The sequence below is a fragment of the Lissotriton helveticus genome, chromosome 8 (assembly GCF_964261635.1).
Source record: "Lissotriton helveticus chromosome 8, aLisHel1.1, whole genome shotgun sequence".
In the NCBI taxonomy this organism is placed as follows: domain Eukaryota; kingdom Metazoa; phylum Chordata; class Amphibia; order Caudata; family Salamandridae; genus Lissotriton; species Lissotriton helveticus.
Genome location: NC_136069.1, coordinates 1,087,013,494 through 1,087,035,490, shown reverse-complemented (window position 1 = coordinate 1,087,035,490; position 21,997 = coordinate 1,087,013,494). Strand labels below are relative to the sequence as shown.

At 45.3% G+C, this 21,997-nt stretch overlaps 1 protein-coding gene across 1 annotated transcript in view; it reads right to left on the bottom strand.

Moving 5' to 3' along the window:
* Positions 1–16,699, bottom strand: part of LOC144773851 (uncharacterized) — a 33,854-nt gene extending 17,155 nt beyond the window's left edge. Inside the window, exon 1 of the mRNA XM_078658942.1 lies at positions 16,589–16,699. Within this exon, the coding sequence (XP_078515068.1) occupies positions 16,589–16,699 (111 nt within the window). The remainder of the gene's footprint in view (positions 1–16,588) is intronic.
* Positions 16,700–21,997: the final 5,298 nt, after the last annotated feature.

Genomic DNA, 21,997 nt, shown 5'->3' with positions numbered 1-21,997 from the left:
GTGTGTACACAGGAGACATGTTCAGTGTGGTAGTGCGACTTGTTAGCAAGGTCCTTGTGGTCGTTTTGGTGTTGGCGTTATGTGTGCTTGCAGTACTTGTGCGTGCGAGTGAGTAGTACGGGCCGTTGGCGGGTGGGGGTGTTCGCGTAGGCTTGTTGGGGGGGGGTGCGTGTCGTACTTGTGCGTGCGAGTGAGTAGTACGGGCCGTTGGCGGGTGGGGGTGTTCGCGTAGGCTTGTTGGGGGGGTGTGCGTGTCGTACTTGTGCGTGCGAGTGAGTAGTACGGGCCGTTGGCGGGTGGGGGTGTTCGCGTAGGCTTGGCCGAGGGGTGTGCGTGTCGTACTTGTGCGTGCGAGTGAGTAGTACGGGCCGTTGGCGGGTGGGGGTGTTCGCGTAGGCTTGTTGGGGGGGTGTGCGTGTCGTACTTGTGCGTGCGAGTGAGTAGTACGGGCCGTTGGCGGGTGGGGGTGTTCGCGTAGGCTTGTTGGGGGGGGGTGCGTGTCGTACTTGTGCGTGCGAGTGAGTAGTACGGGCCGTTGGCGGGTGGGGGTGTTCGCGTAGGCTTGTTGGGGGGGGGTGCGTGTCGTACTTGTGCGTGCGAGTGAGTAGTACGGGCCGTTGGCGGGTGGGGGTGTTCGCGTAGGCTTGTTGGGGGGGTGTGCGTGTCGTACTTGTGCGTGCGAGTGAGTAGTACGGGCCGTTGGCGGGTGGGGGTGTTCGCGTAGGCTTGGCCGAGGGGTGTGCGTGTCGTACTTGTGCGTGCGAGTGAGTAGTACGGGCCGTTGGCGGGTGGGGGTGTTCGCGTAGGCTTGTTGGGGGGGTGTGCGTGTCGTACTTGTGCGTGCGAGTGAGTAGTACGGGCCGTTGGCGGGTGGGGGTGTTCGCGTAGGCTTGGCCGAGGGGTGTGCGTGTCGTACTTGTGCGTGCGAGTGAGTAGTACGGGCCGTTGGCGGGTGGGGGTGTTCGCGTAGGCTTGGCCGAGGGGTGTGCGTGTCGTACTTGTGCGTGCGAGTGAGTAGTACGGGCCGTTGGCGGGTGGGGGTGTTCGCGTAGGCTTGGCCGAGGGGTGTGCGTGTCGTACTTGTGCGTGCGAGTGAGTAGTACGGGCCGTTGGCGGGTGGGGGTGTTCGCGTAGGCTTGTTGGGGGGGGGTGCGTGTCGTACTTGTGCGTGCGAGTGAGTAGTACGGGCCGTTGGCGGGTGGGGGTGTTCGCGTAGGCTTGGCCGAGGGGTGTGCGTGTCGTACTTGTGCGTGCGAGTGAGTAGTACGGGCCGTTGGCGGGTGGGGGTGTTCGCGTAGGCTTGGCCGAGGGGTGTGCGTGTCGTACTTGTGCGTGCGAGTGAGTAGTACGGGCCGTTGGCGGGTGGGGGTGTTCGCGTAGGCTTGGCCGAGGGGTGTGCGTGTCGTACTTGTGCGTGCGAGTGAGTAGTACGGGCCGTTGGCGGGTGGGGGTGTTCGCGTAGGCTTGGCCGAGGGGTGTGCGTGTCGTACTTGTGCGTGCGAGTGAGTAGTACGGGCCGTTGGCGGGTGGGGGTGTTCGCGTAGGCTTGTTGGGGGGGGTGCGTGTCGTACTTGTGCGTGCGAGTAGTACGGGCCGTTGGCGGGTGGGGGTGTTCGCGTAGGCTTGGCCGAGGGGTGTGCGTGTCGTACTTGTGCGTGCGAGTGAGTAGTACGGGCCGTTGGCGGGTGGGGGTGTTCGCGTAGGCTTGGCCGAGGGGTGTGCGTGTCGTACTTGTGCGTGCGAGTGAGTAGTACGGGCCGTTGGCGGGTGGGGGTGTTCGCGTAGGCTTGGCCGAGGGGTGTGCGTGTCGTACTTGTGCGTGCGAGTGAGTAGTACGGGCCGTTGGCGGGTGGGGGTGTTCGCGTAGGCTTGGCCGAGGGGTGTGCGTGTCGTACTTGTGCGTGCGAGTGAGTAGTACGGGCCGTTGGCGGGTGGGGGTGTTCGCGTAGGCTTGGCCGAGGGGTGTGCGTGTAGTATGTATTGGTGGAGCTTGCAGTGAGGCGAATGTCCCATACGACTGAATGTTGAAGCGTGAATACTTAGGCCCGTACGTATCTCGCTCAGGCATGTCGTTCCGAATCGGAATAGTGAGTTTGTACGGACTGATTACGATTCGTACGGTGGTCTGCCCGAGGCTTATTCGTACGGGTATACGAATGTCAATCGTACGGATCTTAGAAAATCGTACGGAAATCAACGGTAACGGATCGGAATTCGCTGGTCGGACGGTAGTTTCCCAATCGTACGGAATCGGCTACGAATACGAATCGTAAGCCGGTTTTTTTTACCGGATCGGAATCGAGCCCTTTATCTTTTGCCAAATGAATTGCTGTTTACCAGGTGCACTTTTAAAAGCCATTCCAAGGCAGAGGTCAGTTATTGGCTCTCGGTACCGTGGGCTCTTGGTGAACCTACAAGTCTTGTATATTCACACAATAGAAGGGTCTAACAGATGTAACAGTATATTTCTTTAAAACATCTGCCAAACTTAGAAGAAGTTACAGGTGAAAATATAGGCCCAAATTGTTCAATTGAATAGATTTCAATCCTTAGGGTCAAGGAGAAGTTGAGGCGAAAATGTCCTGCTACTCGACAGTTATTCTGTGTCAGCTGACACATGCTGATGCTGGAACATAGTGGGTAGATTGTGAGCAGACGTAACACTGCCTGACTCTTAGGAAAGGACTCACGAGCACCTAGCAGGATGGGCTACTATTAGTAAAGAAGAGGATTGCTACTCATTTAGCTCTGGATTGTTGATACAGAATAACTGTCGAGTAGCAGGACATTGACACCTCAACTTCTTCTTGAGCCTAAGGATTGAAATCTATTCAATTGAACATGGGAATTATCACCACCTTTACACCCTTGAGGGGTCATCAATACCCCATGGTTGCCCTGTTTTTATTGTCCTGATGAAGACTCGCATTGCCCAGGCATAAATGACCGATATGCCCTAAGAGGAGTCAAAAAGTCGACGCTCTGTATATAAAAACCTGGACCATCCTGCTTTTCATTTTGATGTACAAATATTAATGTTACATATTTGTTCTTGTGAAAATTTATGAAAAAGTTTTGGTTCATTAAATTCTCCAGTGGCCAGGTTGTACAGGACGGATGATTGTGGATCCGTTCTGACTTGTATAGCTATTGTGAATATTTTATGTCACTACTCTATGAATTTTCCCCTCTCTTTCCAACCACTGAACACGCTTTACTGCACCTCTTTTCTATTTTTGCATGCTTCATTTGGGGCAACCAATATGATTCGTACTGAACAAAAGCCCGGAAATGTGTGGCTTGGTTGACCTAGAATTAATGGATTAAAATTGCTCTTGGTCCCATATTGGTGCTGTTGCATTCTTATGTTTCTTTATGAATATGTACATATATTGGATAGAGCAGATTGATTTGTACATGCTCCAAAATATGTCTAACTAATGAATGCTGACTGAATAATTTAGTTGATCTTATCTTATCTTATGTTACGGGGGTTTTGTATAGCGTTCTGACACCATAAGTTTCCTGGCGCTGATTGAGTGCTAAGAGGTGTAGGAGCGGGGGTCTAGCCAGCCTGTGTGAAAAGGCAGGTTTTCAGGAGTTTTCTGAATTCCAAAAGAGAGTTGAAAGATTTAAGCGAGAGGGGCAGCGGGTTCCAGAGATTGGGGGCCAAGTGAGCGAATCTACGGCGGCCGAAATTTTAAGCTTGATTGGGGGGGGTAACTAAGAGCTGGCGATGAGAGGACCGTAGGTTGCGTGCCGGACAGTAGGGAGTGACCAGGGATTTAAGGAAGGCGGGAGAAATCCCGGAAAAAGATTTGAATGTCAGGCAGCCGATCTTAAACGCAGCCCTCCGTTCAACCGGCAGCCAATGGAGTTTGCGAAGTAATGGCTTCGCAGACTGCCACTTCGGGGTTTTATAGGCCAATCTAGCTGCCTGGTTCTGTACAATTTGGAGCCTGTAAAGAAGGGATTTGGGTAGGCCATGGTACAGAGAGTTTGAGAAATCCAGGCGGGAAAGCATCAGGGCAATCAGGACTTGCATCAGAGCCTCAGGTGTAAGGAGGTGAGAGACTTTCCTGATTTTTCTGAGCTGGGACATGCATGATGACACAACAGCACCCACCTGAGACTTGAGGGAAAGCTCCGTGTCGATGATGACCCCAAGACTCTTCGCTGACTTGGCCGGAGCAGGCGGGGAGCCAAGCTCCACCGGCCAAAACTGTGGACCCCAATAAGTGGGGCTGTTGCTCGGGAGCATAAGCTCTGTTTTCCCCGGGTTCAGCTTGAGCTGGTTAAGATTCATCCATTGTTGGATGTGTAGCATAAACGCTTGACAGTCGAGATCTGCATTTGGAGTGTTGAGAGGAAAAATGATTTGCAGGTCATCTGCATAATTGAAGACGGTGATGTCCCACCTCTTCAGGGAATGAATGAGTGGTTGGAGATAAAGATTAAAAAGCAGAGGGGACAGGGATGATCCCTGAGGCACTCCGCAGGTGGATGGTTCCTTAGCGGCCGTGAAAGGGCCTAAACGGACCGCCTGGGTTCTGCCCGACAAAAAAGATTTAAGCCAGGCAGAAGCCAGGCCCTGGATGCCAGCCTGCTCGACACGGTGGAGAAGGATGTTATGGTCCACCGTGTCGAATGCCGCCGACAGATCCAGTAGGACGAGCGCCTGAGGTGCCACTTTATCGGCATTACCCCTTAGAGAATCCATAACTGCCAGGATCACAGCCTTGCTGGAGTGGGCTGGTCTGAAGCCGGCTTGGTTGGGTTCGAGGTAGTTGGAACACTTGATAAATTGAGAGAGGCAACTGGTGACGTGTGCCTCCAAAAGTTTGGATAGGTAGGGCAAAAGGGAAATAGGCCGATAGTTGGCAAGGTCCTCTGGGTCGGCGGCAGGTTTTTTTAGCAGGGGCACCAAAACAGCCTCCTTAAAGGAATTGGGTACCGTGCCCGTCTCAAGGGAGATGTTTAACAGAGGCAAAATGCAGTCCGGCAGAGCCAGGCAGATGTCGTGAAACACAGAGGGGGGACAACAGTCGTTGGGCGAGCCAGATTTGACTCGAGCAACGAGTTTGGCTAAGATGTTAGAATCAAGAATAGGAAAGCATGATAGTGAGAGTGGGTTTCCAGAAGAGGAAGCTGATATGGCAGCGGAGGAGGCAGGAGGAATAGTATTCCTAATCTTGATGATCTTTTCGATGAAGAAACTATTTAGGGCATTGCAGGACGCTTGGGTGGGGGTCTGAGAAGGGAGGGTTCTAGCGTCAGACGTGAGCTCACTCATGACTGTAAAAATCTCCTTGGACTTATTAGGGGCAGTGAGGACCCTTTCAGATATATGTGAGGATTTTGCTGCTATGATTGCACTTTTGTATTTTTTCCGTGCAGCAACGTATAACTCTCTGTCGGTGGGCGAGTAATTACGTCTCCACCTGCGTTCCATCTGGCGCAGTTCAAGTTGCTGAGTTTTCAGGGTGGTATTAAACCACCTGTGTGACTTGCTGTGCCTGGAGCGAGGGAATCTGGAGAAGGGGGTGAAGTGATTGCTGGCCTTAGTAATCCGGTACAAAAGGGGGTGGTGATGGACGGAGCATCTGAATCAATCAAACACTCACACCCAGTCAAAAGATCTGGGTTTAATCCATCACCGTTCTTTAGCCCACTCTGCCACCCCAGTTCAGACATGGCTATATGCAAATCAGTCTGACCCTGTGCCTTATGGGAACAGTCCAGCCCGAACTGCCAAGCCATGTCTTCCCTGGACCAGAAACAAGCTTCTGAGGACCGGTTTCTGGCATTCCAGCCGTCTTCAGCCCGGCTTGCTTGAATCCAGTGGCAAAGTGAGCAAGGGACTCACGTTTGAGCATACCCTGCCACACCTATGGCGGCCAAAAGCGGTACAAAAGGGGGGGTGGTGATGGAAGGAGCATCTGAATCAATTAAACACTCACACCCAGTCGAAAGATCTGGGTTTAATCCATCACCGTTCTTTAGCCCACTCTGCCACCCCAGTTCAGACATGGCTATATGCAAATCAGTTTGACCCTGTGCCTCATGGGAACAGTCCAGCCCGAACTGCCAAGCCATGTCTTCCCTGGACCGGAAACAAGCTTCCGAGGACCGGTTTCTGGCATTCCAGCCGTCTTCAGCCCGGCTTGCTTGAATCCAGTGGCAAAGTGAGCAAGGGACTCACGTCTGAGCATACCCTGCCACACCTATGGTGGCCAAAAGCGGTATAAAAGGGGGTGGTGATGGACGGAGCATCTGAATCAATCAAACACTCACACCCAGTCAAAAGATCTGGGTTTAATCCATCACCGTTCTTTAGCCCACTCTGCCACCCCAGTTCAGACATGGCTATATGCAAATCAGTCTGACCCTATGTCTCATGGGAACAGTCCAGCCCGAACTGATCTGGCTTGGCAGTTCGGGCTGGACTGTTCCCACGAGGCACAGGGTCAGACTGATTTGCATATAGCCATGTCTGAACTGGGGTGGCTGAGTGAAATAAAGAATGGTGATGGATTAAACCCAGATCAGTTGACTGGGGATGAGTGTTTGATTTGTTCAAATGCTACGTCCATCATCCCCTTTTGTATGGCCTTAGTAATCCCGCTGGAGAAATCCTCCTCCAGTGTGTGGACAGTCGTGACACTGCGCGGTGGGGGTCGAGTCTCAGCCAAGAACGATAGAAAACCTTGATAGTCAAGGGCGCTCCATTTGCGAGCGGCCCCACCTGTCAGAGGAGGAACCTTTACACGACCCCTGACAGTGATCACAGTGTCGATCATATGATGGTCCGACCAGATACAAGGAGTGATCACGGGACAGGAGAGCGTAAGGTTGTGGGACCAGATATGATCTAGAATATGACCCCTGATATGGGAGGGAGAAGTGACAAGTTGGGTCATATTAAGGCTAGAAAGAACTTCAAACAGCTCAGCCGCATGGGGGCCAGCGTCGCAATCGTTGTACCAATAGTTGAAGTCGCCAAAGACAGCGACTCGGGCAGATGAAGTAATCAGGTTGGCTAGCTGTTCGCTGAAGGCAGCGGGATACAGAGGCATGGGGTGGGGGGGGGCGGTAGAGAACAAAAGGGTGAGAGCTCCCTCTCCAGTTTCCAGGCTGATGAGGAGGTTGTCCACATAAGCGAGGATAAAAGAAGATGTGGAAATGAATTTGAACTCCTTTCGTATGACAGCTGCCACCCCTCCACCAGCACGACCAGCGGAACGGTTCGTGTTGAGCATGTAGTAGTCGGGGGGCAATGCTGCCAGGATGTCGGGGAGAGAATCGTCAGCCATGTCTCAGTGATTAGGAGGATATCAGGGCTTTCATCGGTGAGGAGAAGAAAGAGGTCAGCCTGGTGTTTTACAAGTGAACGTGTGTTTAGATATAATACACGGATGTGCGTTTCAGTAGTGCTGGGGCAGGCTGGGGGCTTGCAGCTAGGACGTGGGAGAGAAGCTTTACGCGCAATGCCAAGTGAAGAGGCATGGTCTAGGCTTGCCGGAGATAAAACGCAGTGTGCGGATTGTAGCTTCCTGAGGGCAGAGGGAGAATAAGTGAGGGAAGTGACAGCATCCCTAGCCCCTGGGCCCGTCCGGCCGCGGACGGGCGCAGACGGGCAGGACTCTGGCACGACTCCGGCACACGTCCGGCGCGTCCGCTGAACGCGTCCGCTGCGCGGTGGCATGGACGTCCCCTTTTATGCGCAACTAGAGCGCGAGAATTAAAGCCACACACAATATGGCTGCCGCTAGTCTGTACCTGGGACCAACTCCACAGCGTCAATACTCGGCTGGTAGTGGCCCAGGGCTGCGGGAAGGAGGGGGAAGAAGTCAGCGATGAGAAGCTTATTAACTCAAGCAATTTAAGGCAATGTTGCAAATGAGTTTAAAAAGTGCCGTATTGCACAGGTAAACGATTCACAAGTAAAATTAAAACAGAGCAACACAACCTCCCGGCTTCCGCCTCAAGAGGGACACAAACACTCAGTCAATCGAGCGCAGGGTCGAAGGAAGCCCCTTTTATGCACAACTAGAGCGCGAGAATTAGAGCCACACACAATATGGCCACCGCTAGTCTGTACCTGGGACCAACTCCACAGCGTCAATACTCGGCTGGGAGTGGCCCAGGGCAGCGGGAATGAGGGGGAAGAAGTCAGCGATGAGAAGCTTATTAAATCAAGCAATTTAAGGCAATGTTGCAAATGAGTTTGAAAAGCGCCGTATTACACATGATGAAGTAGATAGGTCTTGGACCACTGTTTAATAATATCATATGATACCCGGGTCCAGTACTTTTGGGTTACCCCATTATATTAATATTCACAGGATGGGTCAGGGACATCAGACACACCACAGGGGGTGGAGCCAGCATTGTGGAGGGACAGCCCAGCCCTATTCAGGTCCCAGGTGCACTCCTCCCTTCCATCAACATGCAGATCTCTCCATTCACCACCGGGGCAGACCCATCCTGACTCCTGGAGCCAGGCACACCAGCCAGCTCCAGCCAATCACAAGCCACACAGTTATTTCACATTTACTGCACAGACATGGCAACTTCTAGAAATGGCACTTCCACACTAGACACAATAAATCCGTGCACATCATCGCGCAACATTTAATCACACGAGTTCGCACATACCAAACTCAACCCTGCACTCCCCACACATCAGGGACTACCATGGACACACATATCCCCATGCATTCCTATGGGAGGGCAGGCCACTCTCACCACATATACACCGAAAGCGTACGCACTTTACACTGGACCATAGTGAAAAAGTGCGCAGAGGCCTAAACTCACCAACACCAGGTTACAGAAACAGGCTAGGAAAATGCAAAAAGTTTCGGGGTGAACCTGCCAAAAGGGCCAAGTCCAACAGTATAATACACACTTTTGTACATATCTGTTTGCAATTTCCTAATAGCGAATCACAGAAAAACGCTATTAGGAAATCACAAAATGAAGTTGATGTACATCTTGCCCCAAGTTCTGGAGTAAAGCAATGTAGAAGAGGTGTGGTGCAGCAGCCAGGGAGCTGACAATAGAGCACGGGGCTCACGGTTCAATTCCTGGTGCCGGTGGCAGCTCAGTCCAGCACCCTGGAACTCTGGGCAGTAGCTCCATTACTCTCCCTGACAGCCCTTAGTGCGCCTTGAGACACTTAGGGGTGATTTATTCACGCTTTACAAATACCAGGTAAGAATATTAGTTGGAATAAAACGTCCATTTGTGACAACGTTTCCATTTGTTACTTCTCATCACAATAGCCAATTTACAAAAGCAATATACTACTACATCTGCTAGACCTTTCTGGTTGTGGGTTTATATAGGGTTTGTGGGTTTTCCAAGTACTCAAGGTACCCAAAGTCATTAACTGTACTGCACCTTGTAATGGTTTTTCATTGTGTACAGGGTATAGACCAATGTATATTTCAAAGAATAAAGAGTGAGAAAGAGGCATCAAGGAAATCTACATATTTCTTAAATTGCCACAAGATATGGAGTTCAGAAGCAGTGATTATTTGCACATCTCCACGTCCTAGAACATTTTTCCTGTGTTTCCAACTTAAAGTGCACTATTTCTCATAAACGAAGACTAGAAAGGCTATCAATCCATGCCCCAAAGTCATATGCAGAAATAGACATTCCTACACTCAATGCGCAATGATACTCAAGAAGATTTTATTTTATATGACAACTTAAAATTTTTTAAAAATATATATATTATTTTTGCTCTAGCCTAAAATATCTTGACCCTCATTCAATCACCTATTTGCTACATGGCTGGACCATCAAAACCTGTCAACAACCCTTCTATCTAATGTACGCCGACATGGCAAATAAAAGAACAGTAATGTCCCTTCAATATTTGCCCAACTGCCCAACAAACATAGCAGGACCGCCAATGAACAATTAACCACAATCTAATAAAAACTAACATGCATTTACCTACAAATTTAGTCATTGGCTTTGAGCATGCTATGATACAAGCAATTGCCATTGTTTTTTAAAAACACACACTGAAGGCTGGTATTTTTACTACGGTCCTGCTAAATGGCACCATTTAAAAAATCCACACCGAGTGTAGCATATTTTACAAACAGCAAGGTTTAATTCCAAATTAACAACCGCTTTGCCCTAGTTATCCATGCCCTCCCAAGTCACTAGACATTTTGATGTGCTATTTGACTCTCTATTTTGTAAAACAAGCTAGACAAAACTAATCCCCTTCTACTGAACTACTTTGAGAATATCCAGGTTCGGCATCTGCACTGATATTGCCACATACTCCAAGTCAGATTCCATTTATAAAGGAGGAATTGATACTAAAGCATGTTAAATAGGTAGCCATGTCAACAAGCACCATTTAAGTTTGTCATAATTGCTTTCAAGTAACAGTAAGGCACCACCCAACACTGTATTCTTTCTCTAGACATACTTAGAAGGTTATCACTTATACAGGCTTATCATTAAACATTTGCTAGCAGAAACCCTTAAACCAAAGTTTTAATAACTATCATAAGCATGATATGCTAAGTAACAAAGAAGTACAAGGCGCAGACTACCTAGAATCCATTGCCTACAGCTTTTTCTAATCCCATCGTCTTTACACCAACAAACAGGAAAATAACATCAAATAAAGTTGCTAACTAATCTTTAAAAGAAATAGCAGAGATATCCCACGCTCTACTACAAACTTGTCTAGTTGTCAGTCAGTCACTCAAAATTCCTTTATTCATCTAAAAACTCATAAAAAATCACAGATAAACAAAGAAAATATACGTATTGTGAACAAATACATATAACTGATAACAGCAAATTGCACCCATTCGAAAATTCACAACTACATAAAACTGCATCAACCAATAAATAAAAATAAAGATAAAATAAAATAAAATGCATCCCAAAAATATCCATCTGAGAGTTAAAAATCAATGTTCTATATGTTTTCCAAATAATTAGGGCAATTCTCATATAATTAATTACTGTGTACCATATTTGTGGCGAACCTAACTGTTGTAAGAAGACCATAGCAATTAAATACTGTCCTATGTTAGATGAATGCAGAATTTGTGGCAAGAAATAGCAGCGAGGAGAAGTACATACATTGAAAAAAGCATAAAGCAGGTAGTACTTTGGCTTGAATAATTGTCACAAGTACACTTCGGGAGCGTTAAAAACCATGGGCCATATGTACAACGAAGTGGCGGAGTGTGTCGTTAGCCTCCTGGGTTTAACTACATGCTCCGCCACTTCGGAAATGCAAGGCTGCACCATATTTACAAGAACGTGGTGCAGCCTTGTGTTTCCCCTGTGATGGCGTCAAGTTTCCCAACGTCTGTTTGCAGGGGAGTATTGGTTATGTGTAGGAAGGTGTCCCGTCACAAAAAGTGACGTTCCTGTGGAAATAGGGGCTTGTACATATGCCCCCATGTTCCCTGTAGAGGGAATGCTGGTAGAAAGCACAATGTGCTTAGCTGAGGGCTTGTTGGATAAAATCTATACAGGGTGTTGTACATTTCAAAGAGGTAAGGTTCCAACCTCCCAAGAGTGGCCAGTAAAGAAAATGTAACAAATGACTGCATTGATTGCACCTGATCACTTCACACCTTAGAGCAATATATAAAAAAGAAAGAATTTTCTTGTTCTTTAGAAATTGCATCCAAGCACTCCTGGTGGGAAAACAGCTATGGGACGCTCAGCAACCTTAATACTCGCCTGATGTAAGCAAGCAATAGTATTTCAGCCATATTATCTAAATCTAAGAAATCCTTAAATACTAACCTCATAAAGCCAGCCTTAGCTTTTTGCCAAATTTTCAGCCATGAGAGCAAAGGAGCCACCCCAATCATATTTTCCGAATAATTCAGCCCAATCTCAGAATCGCTGATATATGTGGCTGTACTCTGGGGTATTGGTAGTAACCTGCAAACAAAACTGTGTTCAGCCTTTTGCATTACATCAGTATTAATACTCCTCAATACACCTGCTCCATACATGCCCATCAGAATACATTTGCTTGTGTAAATCTGAATCATTTGTCTCACTGGTGTTAGAAATAAATATTAATCAAAGGAGACTTGCAGAAACCTATTCGAATTTCACTTTACAATGCACTTAACATGCTGCAAGGAAACTGCATAAATTAATCTCATGTTGGGAAATGTGCTTGCTTACAACTTGTAAGAGAGTTAACATGAAGAGAAAAATGCAGTAGGCTAACATTTTCAATGTGCTTCTGTAACTACACCCATATCCTACTAAACTTCGATACATTATTTGCGTATTTCATATTAATTGAGTGTTCCTAGCTGGAGACGCTCATCATCATTATTTTCTTTATTCTCATTCTGACCTCTGTCTTTATCGCCGAAAGCTACTGCTGATGTTGATTTTACCCTCCTTTACTATGACTCTCTGTGCAGGAAGATTTCTTCTTGCATTCGATCAAGCTACTACTGCGATCGTTCTTTTATCTCTGACCTTATTTTAACAGTTGTTACTGCAGCTGTGGGAAACTTGAATGAGTTTCCTGCAGCGGCGGCTGGAACAGGTAATCGTGGGGTGGCAGGGCAGTGTGGGGGCAGGGAAGGATGGGCGGGGGAAAGTCAACAAGTTTTTGTCTGGGCAGGATATTTTTTTTATCTATGATTTTTCCTGGAAAGAATTCCAATTATTCAAGTAAAATAATTGAGCATTTATTTGCACTCTGTTCGCCAGAGTGGGTGAGAAGAGTGGACAGCCAACACGTGTTTCACCCCTTACATAGCCATCCGGCCTGGGGCTTCCTTAGGGCTGTAAGTACATTACATCACAATTCGGTGTTGTAAACAGAAGTGGTGAAAGGTTGGAGGAAGGGTTGGGGATAAGGATTGAATTGGGAAAAGAAAGGAGAAGGAGAAAGGGAGAGAGGAGACCAGGGTGGACAGAAGGGGGTGGAGTGGGTACAGTGTAAAGAGAGGGTATGTGGGTTTCAAATTTGTATATTTGTGTGGTCAACACAGGATAGGATAAAATATTGATAAGAAGAAAATAGCATGTATTTAGAAGAAGAAAGAGAACTAAGCAGAGGGTCATTAGGGAGAATGGGAAAGTGTGGGGAGGAGAAACAACCAAATGGACCAGTGATTATAAGTTAGCCGTACATGTTTTCGAGTGTTATTTACAAAGGGCATTTTACAATCAATTTACAGGCGGTCCATAGATAATTCAACATTGGGGCGAAATTAGTGATTAGAAGTGTGGATGAGAGAAAAGACATCGTTCCCAGGTGATGCCACAGGGTCCAGAGCAGAGCGGCGATAGAAAATGGGTGGCAAGAAGTTTTCGATTAAGCGATAAATATGTTACATTTGTGGTTACATTCAGATTCCATGTTCAAGGCAATGGTGATTACATTCGGATTCGCAAGTTCAGGATTAAATTATTATTTAGCACAGGATATCAGGGAAAGGAATTCGAAATAGTGAGAAATGTAAAATTGTTCATTTTTACAATACAATCGGTATCCATTTTCGCATAGATAATTAACCATTGGGACAGAATTGGTGATTGAAAAAGCAGACGAAGGAAGGGAAATCGTTCCCAAGGGATATTACAGAGTCCAGAGCAGAGCGGGGATAAAATGGGTGAAAAATATGTGGTAATTGTGATTAGCATTCGGAATCGCATGTTTGTGGCAAATGTGATTTCATTCGATTTCGCATGTTCAAGATTAAGTTTTCATATGGTACAAGACATCAGGAAAAGGACCAAAATAGTAAGAAAAGTGTTCATATTTACAATATAAATGATATCCATTTCAGCATAATTCCACAATGGTTTTGGGACAGAAAAAAAGAGAGAAACCTCCAATAAGTCTTGACAATCGTGCTAAATAGAGTCTCATCTTTACCTCGCAGTGGTGGTGCTACTGTGGGATAAAGGATGGGCAGGGGAAAGTCGACAGACTATGGAATAGGTATAATTAAATAAATAAATAATACCTATTCCAATGTCTGTCGACTTTCCCCCGCCGCGTCCTGCCCTGGCCACCGCGCTTACATGTGCCGGCCACCTCTGGTTTACAGACCTCTTTCTGGGAAGTTCCATACTTTAACCATGCTCCGAGAATCTTGGGGCATATTACCAACAACTAGCGATAATTATCGCTATGTTGGCTTAGCGGCAATATTTTTATCGCCGAGCTGCGGCGATTTTTATCGCTTAGGAACCTTGCTATTATCAATGTTTATCTCCTAAGCGATAAAAATCGGCCGAAATGCATGAATATCGCTGAAAAGTCAGCGATATTCATGCATTACCTAGCTAATGCTCTTAGCCATGTTATCCACCTACCATTGGATAACATGGGTAAGAACTGCTCAGGGGCAGGTGTTAGCTTTTGGAGATATTTGCGCTTAGCGCGAATATCTCCAAAAGTTGGTAATAGGAGATAGCGATGTTAGCGACTGTTTCCAGTTGCTTACATCTTGGCACGCCTACTTTGCATGTCATTAGTGATAAATTTCACGGACATGCAAAGCGGGGCCAAAAATGGTCGCTATCTCCTACTAGCTGTCGCTAACTGGTGTTAGCGACAGCTAGGTAATAGGGAGATAATTTTATTTTTGGCTTTTAAAGCCCAAAAAGCGGAGATAAACCCCCTTGATAATATGCCCCCATGTTCCTTTCCAGAAGAGACTCTTCCTGGGTATTCTATAGGATAGGTTAGGCTCTTTAGATAGATGGGGACTGATTCCTTCATGGAACACTGTTCAACTTTTTAATGATATTTCTGTAACTGGGCTAATCTGAACAAAAACAACAAAACCATACTAATCCTTAAAAGATAAATAAAGATTTTAGAAACTTCTTCAACTTCTCCCCATTGGCAGATAATTAAAAACCTGACAATAAGTAACTTGCACTTTTATTTTAGCTCCATTCCAAAATGGTGGCAATGTCTCAGTGTCGACCAGACTATGAAGTACCACAGGATTTCGCGGATTTCAGTTGTAAGTCTGGGGTGATTTACTTATTATCCAATTTTGACCAATCCTTGGGCGCTTACACCAGTTTATGGCATAACCTGACAGAGAATCAAACGATGGCTTCAGCTGCCCTATTAAATGTGTGAGTTCTGATATTTAGCAGCTGACCCCAATGAAAAGCAGAATCAAAAGCGATACCAAGCAAATTAAAATTCTTGACCATGGCTAAAGGAACTCCCCTCAGCAGAAAAAGCTTACTTTTAGTATTTGTGGCCATTCACAATCATGAGTGACTTGCCAAAGTTAATTGCAGATCAAAATCAGATATGAAAGATGTAAATGAACACAAGATTTGCAATCCATTTGCAATTCTTTTTTTTTAAATATTTGTTATTGTTCTCAGCACAGCAAGCTAACAAACACATCTCAAGTTGGCTATCAGCCTATACATCATACAATAATAAAGTCCCCCAAAAAAAAAAAGAAGTAAAGTCCAAAATCCAAAATAAGGTCCAAGTTATTCATATGTTAGCTTTCCAAAGAGACAACTTCATGACTCATAATAGTCTCTGAAGGAGCCCCAAATTTTAATGCCCAGTCTTTTTTTCCTTAATCCTTTAATTGAGAATAAGCTCCACTCCAAATTATATAAGCTCAGCATTTTAGCACGCCATTGTAAAAAGTCCGGTGGTTTTTCCTGTAGCCATTCCCTAGCGATAATGAATGAAATGAAATGAATGAAATGAAATTGGATTTATAAAGCGCATGGCTGCCCTAGAGCGTCCCAGCGCTGTACAAAGGCGTGCCACTGTCATTGCAACAAAAATAAAATGCCGGTGTGGAAAAAGTGTATACGAGTTGTTGTCTTCCTGTATTTTTCCTAACAGCATCATTGCTGGAGAAATAGCAATCATTGTTTTAATCACAGAAGAAATAAACTTTTCCAGATGCTCAATAAATCCCTTTAACTTAAGGCAATCATAAAAAACATGTATCGCTCCAGCATCCTCCTCACCACAACGGAAGCATTTGCCCTGACTTCCCAGAATCCAATTCGCCATTCTCTTGGGCGTATAATATAAATCATATAGTGACTTAAAAAACTGAGCTTTCAAATTTGCCGACATGAGCCCTTCCTTAGATAAAATTAACAAATCCTCTATATTAATCTCGGAATCACCTAACAACTCTCTCCATTTCAACTGCACTCTATCTATATCATCTTTTTTAGCAGAGATCAAGGATTGATAGATTACTCTAATTTTAGCTGATCTACGTATTTCTTCAATAACTTGATGTTGATTTAAGCTTCCATCCCTTCGAGTTAAATAATCCCGTATTTGGAGGTATTTAAAAAAATACCATCTAGGCAGTAAATATTCATCCTTGATCTCTTCAAAAGATTTGCAATTCCCATTTATATTAACCATATGTCCTAGCGTCTTAATACATTTTTGCTGCCACTTATTGGCCATAACATCAGAAAAAATACCTGGTAAAATCCTATGTGCATTAAACGGAGTGTAATATGAAACTCTTGGTAATTCCATATTTTTCATATACCATTTCCAAACCTTGAAAGCCCCCATGGTTACCTTGAACCTTGTTCGCTTGAAGTAGCTCCCATCAATTTCTTTTACAAAAATAAGTTTTGCATTAGGCCCCAACTGTATATCAAAAATATTTGGCATGTTGACATCATCCATTTCGTTAACTCCTGTTATTAAATTTTTCATTTTCAATAAAAAACAAGTAACATAATAAAGAAAGAAATCAGGTACCCCCATTCCTCCCCTTAAGGTTGGCATCGTCATATATTTCATTGCCCTTCTAGGTCTCCCCGGGCTCCATATAAATTTCCCGCATTTAGATTGCAAGTTCTGTATCTTATCCTTAGTAATTTCTAAAGGTATTGATCTAAACAAGTAAAGTACCTTTGGCAGTATATTCATTTCTATCACATTTGATCTTCCAATGATAGTTAAATAGAGCCTTTCCCATCTATCCAACGATGCCGTGATTTTTAACATTAGAGTATTCCAATTAACTTGCACAATTTCCGCCATATTTGCCCTAATTAGAATTCCCAAATAGGTCACCTCTTTAACCACCCTACTATCAGCCCAAACAATTGTATCAGAACAAAGAATTTGGGTTTTGGTCTCATTCAATTTATAACCTGCTATCAATCCAAATATGTGTGCTAATCGTTCGATTTCTTTAATCGCTGTTGCAGGATTGGTTGTTACCACTGCTATGTCGTCGGCATATGCAAACACCGAAAAATAAAGATTCTGGACTTTATAAGGGGTGATCAAAATATTCTGGTCTAATAACTCAATGAAAGGGTTTATGTAGAGAGCAAATAAAAGAGGAGAGCACGGGCAACCTTGTCGTGTGCCTCGTGTTATAATGACTGTATCGAAGAGTTGGCCCATAACTGAAATCGTTGCTACTGGTTTTAAATACAAAGATTGTATTGCTCCAATGAATCCTCCCCCAAATCCCATTTTGCTCATTATTTGCCAAAGATACTCCCATTGCACACGATCAAACGCTTTTTCCGCGTCCAGCAGAATCAGCGCTAAATCATTCTTATATACTGAAGCCGTATCAAAGAGAGATATAATTGTATTTACATGTTCTGTCGTCCCCCTTCTGGGGATAAATCCATGTTGATGTTGTGAAACTAAAGGGGTAATACAATCTGACAACCGGTTAGCTAAGATTTTAGAGTATATTTTATTGTCAGAATTTAACAACGAAATCGGTCTATATGACCCTACAGAATCTGGCGGTTTCCCTTTTTTACAAAAAAACAGCAATAGTAGCTTCCGCCCATGTTCTCGGGGGATTCCCCACCTGAGCTTCCCTCACTGTTTTTAGAAGTTCTTTTTTGATGTCCTGGTAAAATTGTAAATATATTTCGCTTGGTAGTCTGTCGGGACCAGCGGCTTTACCCTTTGCTAAACTCTTAACAACTCTATCCAACTCCTCCTCTGTAATTATATCCTCTAGGCCCAAAGAGGCGGAGGGGTCCACCTTTTTTAGGCCCTTTGCAAATAATATGTTCCAATTTAATCCTGAACAAAGTGATCCCTCATATAGCTCAGAATAAAACCGTTGGAAAATATTAAGTATCTCTTGTGGTGCCGATTGTATCGTGCCTTCAGAGTCTCTCATTTGAGCAATATTTCTGGCCGACTCTTTAATGCGTAATTGAATCGCCAGCCTTCGCCCGATTGTTTCACCATATTCATGTGCATCCATTTTTAAAGAGAGATACTTCCTAACATTGTCCTGAGACCAGATACCAGCTATTTTCGCTTTATCCCTAGCAACTTTATCCTCCAATTCAGTTAGGCTTTGCCCTTTGTTAATTATCTCCTGCGTTAATAATGTTTCCGACAAAATTAAGTGATCATATAGGCTGTCTAACTCTGATTTGGCTTTTTTCCGAGCCCTAGATGAAAAACGTATACATTCTCCCTGAAATCCGGCTTTAAAAGTATCCGATATTATGGCTTGTGAGCTGGATCCCTCATTCTCTTCAAAATATAACTTTATCCAATTTCTTATATGTTCTTGAAACTCCTCGTTAAAAATTAGCTTCCTATCAAATGTAAAACTAGTTTGTCTGGGTTTACTTAAACCCATATCAATCTCTAATAATAACGGGGAGTGATCAGATGTTATTCTAGGATATATTGAAATACTTGCGCCAGACGTGATTGAAGTAGGGGAGAAAAAATAATCAAGCCTGACTAATTTTTTATGCGGGTAAGAGTAGAAAGTGTAACCATTATCATGTGATCTTAGTTGGCCCCAAACATCCACTAGCCCATGATCTTGTATCAAGCTAGCCAATGCCTTAAATACTTTTGGTTTACGGCCCTTATACATGGCCCGCCCTTCCTTTATAGCAGTATTAGTCAAATTTATGTTCATGTCCCCACAAATAATTATGGGTTGAGCCCATGTGGTTAGCTCAGTATTCAATTCCGTTATTACCTCTGGGTCATCTAAATTTGATCCATAAATATTGCAAAGAGTTAAATTCTTACCGTCTACGCTTATTTCCACTATTGCCCATCTACCTTTTTTATCCGCCAAAGTTTTACCTATTACAGCAACGTCCCCTTTAACCATAGTGGCTACACCCCTAATCATGCTAGTTTGACCCGTAGCGACTACAAGTGTGTAGCCCAATTCAGTTAAGACCGCTCTCTTGGACCAAGGTATATGAGTCTCCTGAATACATACTATGGGGTCGATTAGGATCGCGGACGGACTTGAGTCCGTCCGCGACCCCTGAGGAGGAGGGAACGTCCGCATGGGCTGCGGCGTTCCCTCCGATCAAATTAGGATGTGACCGCCAGTGTGGCGGTCACATCCTCCATCTCTAACATTGCGGCGGGTGCAGCTTCAAGCTGCATCCGCCGCAATGTAAAAAATCCATGCACAGCATTTGCGTGCACAAAGCGGCAGGCACCGCGCGGTGCCTGCTGCATTGTGCACGCAAATGCAGGGGGGTACCATAGGTACCCCCCATGTGCACCCCCCACCCCACCTTCACCCAGGGGGCCCGCAACGGGCCCCCGAAGTGAAGGTCCGTATGCTTTTCCACGGCGGTAAAGTCGCCGCGGAAAAGCATATATTTTCAGACATCCTAATATGCCTGGCGGTGTCTGATAGACACCGCCAGACATGTTAGTGCTTTTCCGCCGCGGTCGCCTTCCGACCGCGGCGGAAAAGCGGCGGACAGATTATCAGACCCACCAGCCATCCTAATTTGGCGGTGGGTCTTTGGAGTCTCCGCCGCGGTTTTTCCGCATCCTCCAGGCCGGCGGACACTTCCGCCGGCCCGGAGGATGCGGAAAAACCGCCATCCTAATCGACCCCTTAATGTGGTCCTATATACTTTAATTCAGCAGCCACTCTCTGCCTTTTGTTCACATTGTTGAGTCCTGATACATTCAGAGAACACATTCTTAAGCGTTTCGTTGCCATTGAAAGATTCAAAGTAAAATTACCTTTATTCTAATATTTCAATTCATGTTCAAAATACAAATCTTTTCTATACACTCATTTGAATCAAAAAGCATATTACACCATGCCAAAATTAAATCAAAGGTAGACTTCTCACTTTGTAGCTTGCTGTGCCCAAGAACAGTTTTTCCCCACTTTTCCTCCCCATAGCACCCCACTGTGCCACCCTCAGCACCACCCCAAACTGAAGTGCCCCCCCCCCCACCCGACCCTTTATTGAGGCGTTAGGACTTATGGTCCTCTTGATTGTGAGCTTGCCCCATTTCCCTGCCTTTGCCCCCGGACTGAATGCTAATTTTTAGAAGTAAAGCATAGTATACTCAAATGCGCCTTCGAGTTGCCTGTAGGCGAAAACAATATACATAATTAGCCAGCTCTAGATAACCCTCTGAAGTCATGGTATAATCATTATGTAAACTTTTCTCTATATAGGCTTACACATTAAATAAGTCAAGTTACAATGAGTCCAAAAAGGTCTTAGCTGCCAGTGATGTTATAAAGTAACGAGTGCGCTCCTTATGAACAATTTTCATTTTTGCAGGAAACATAAGGTAGACCTGAGCTCCTTTGGCCTGAAAGAGAGGAATGAGCTGTCGCATTTGCCATCTCAAATCCACCGACTGTTTACATAAATCTGGGCGAACAAAATATTCACAACCAAATGCGCTGACTTTTTTATCCGGTCTTGCTTTCTTATACACTTCCTCTCGTGCTAGAAAGCTGTTGAATGCCACCAATAAAGCCCTTGGTCTTTGATCTCGCTGTTCCAAGTTGTTGACTCGTATGTTAAATGGGAACCGATGCGCTCTTTCAACTTCCCGATCCCAGTCCCATCGATTCGAGTCGGGGAATGATTTTTTAAGAAGCTCAACTATGAAGCCACGAGGATCTGTCCCTTCCTTTCCTTCCTTTATTTGCAGGAATCGCAAGTTATTTCTCCTCGAGCGATTTTCTAAATCGATAACTTTCCAATTTATCTCTTCTTTGTGAGTAAGTTGTTCAGCTATGATTCTCTTCTGTTGGACTACCTCATCCTCCAAAGTCGCTATAAGCGTCTCCGCCTCGGTAACTCTTCCCAAGAATTCTGCATGAGATTTAACCAGCCGTCTAACAGAGCTTTGTAGTTTCTTGCATGAATTTTGCACTCTTAGGCTATCTTGTTTATGCTCCTCACTATGTCTCATCATAGTCTTGTAAATGAGTTCAAGTGATATCTCGTCACCCTGCTCTTCTTCAATCTGTGAGGCAGCCCTGGTATGATCAAAATCCTCAAGCTGTGTCATCCGCAGTCGGCGTACAGTTTGCCCAGATTGGCCCTCAGTTTGCTCAGAGTTCGCCCCTTCAGTCTCATAACTACCATCCAAGCTCCCTTCAGCCATACTCATTTGCTCAGCATACTGTTGAGCGAGATCTTCCGTAGATGAAACAGAGTGCTCTGATAAAGAGTAAAATTCTACAGAGTCTATGCTCTCAATGTATTTACCAGAAATGTTACCCTCAAGGGGGCCGTTATCACCAGTATTCCCAGTATTAACAGTAGATTCTTGTACTGTAGTGATTTCAGCCGGCTGCTTCTCATTCTCTTCGCACAATCCTTCTCCTTCTCCTTCATCAAGATTAAGCTGAGCCTCTTCAGTAAAAGCATTGTCAAGACCTTCCTGCGCCAACTGGCTAATTTCAACGCGCTGTATCAAAGCTTCAACAGACTCAACCGGGATGCTCTCACTACCATTATCAGTAACCTAGTTTGGTTTGCTCTTTGTGCCCCTAAGAGTCTCCTTATTTTTTAAAGTATTAAAAAGCTCAGGAATACTTTTAGTGGTAGCTTTAACAGTCTTAGCGTTATTACATGCTCCCTGCACCACACTCTCCAGCTCATTACCAGGAAATCGCGAATTACCTCTAGCAGACTTTCCAGTTTCCTTGGCCAGTGTCTCCACACGACTATTGCCACT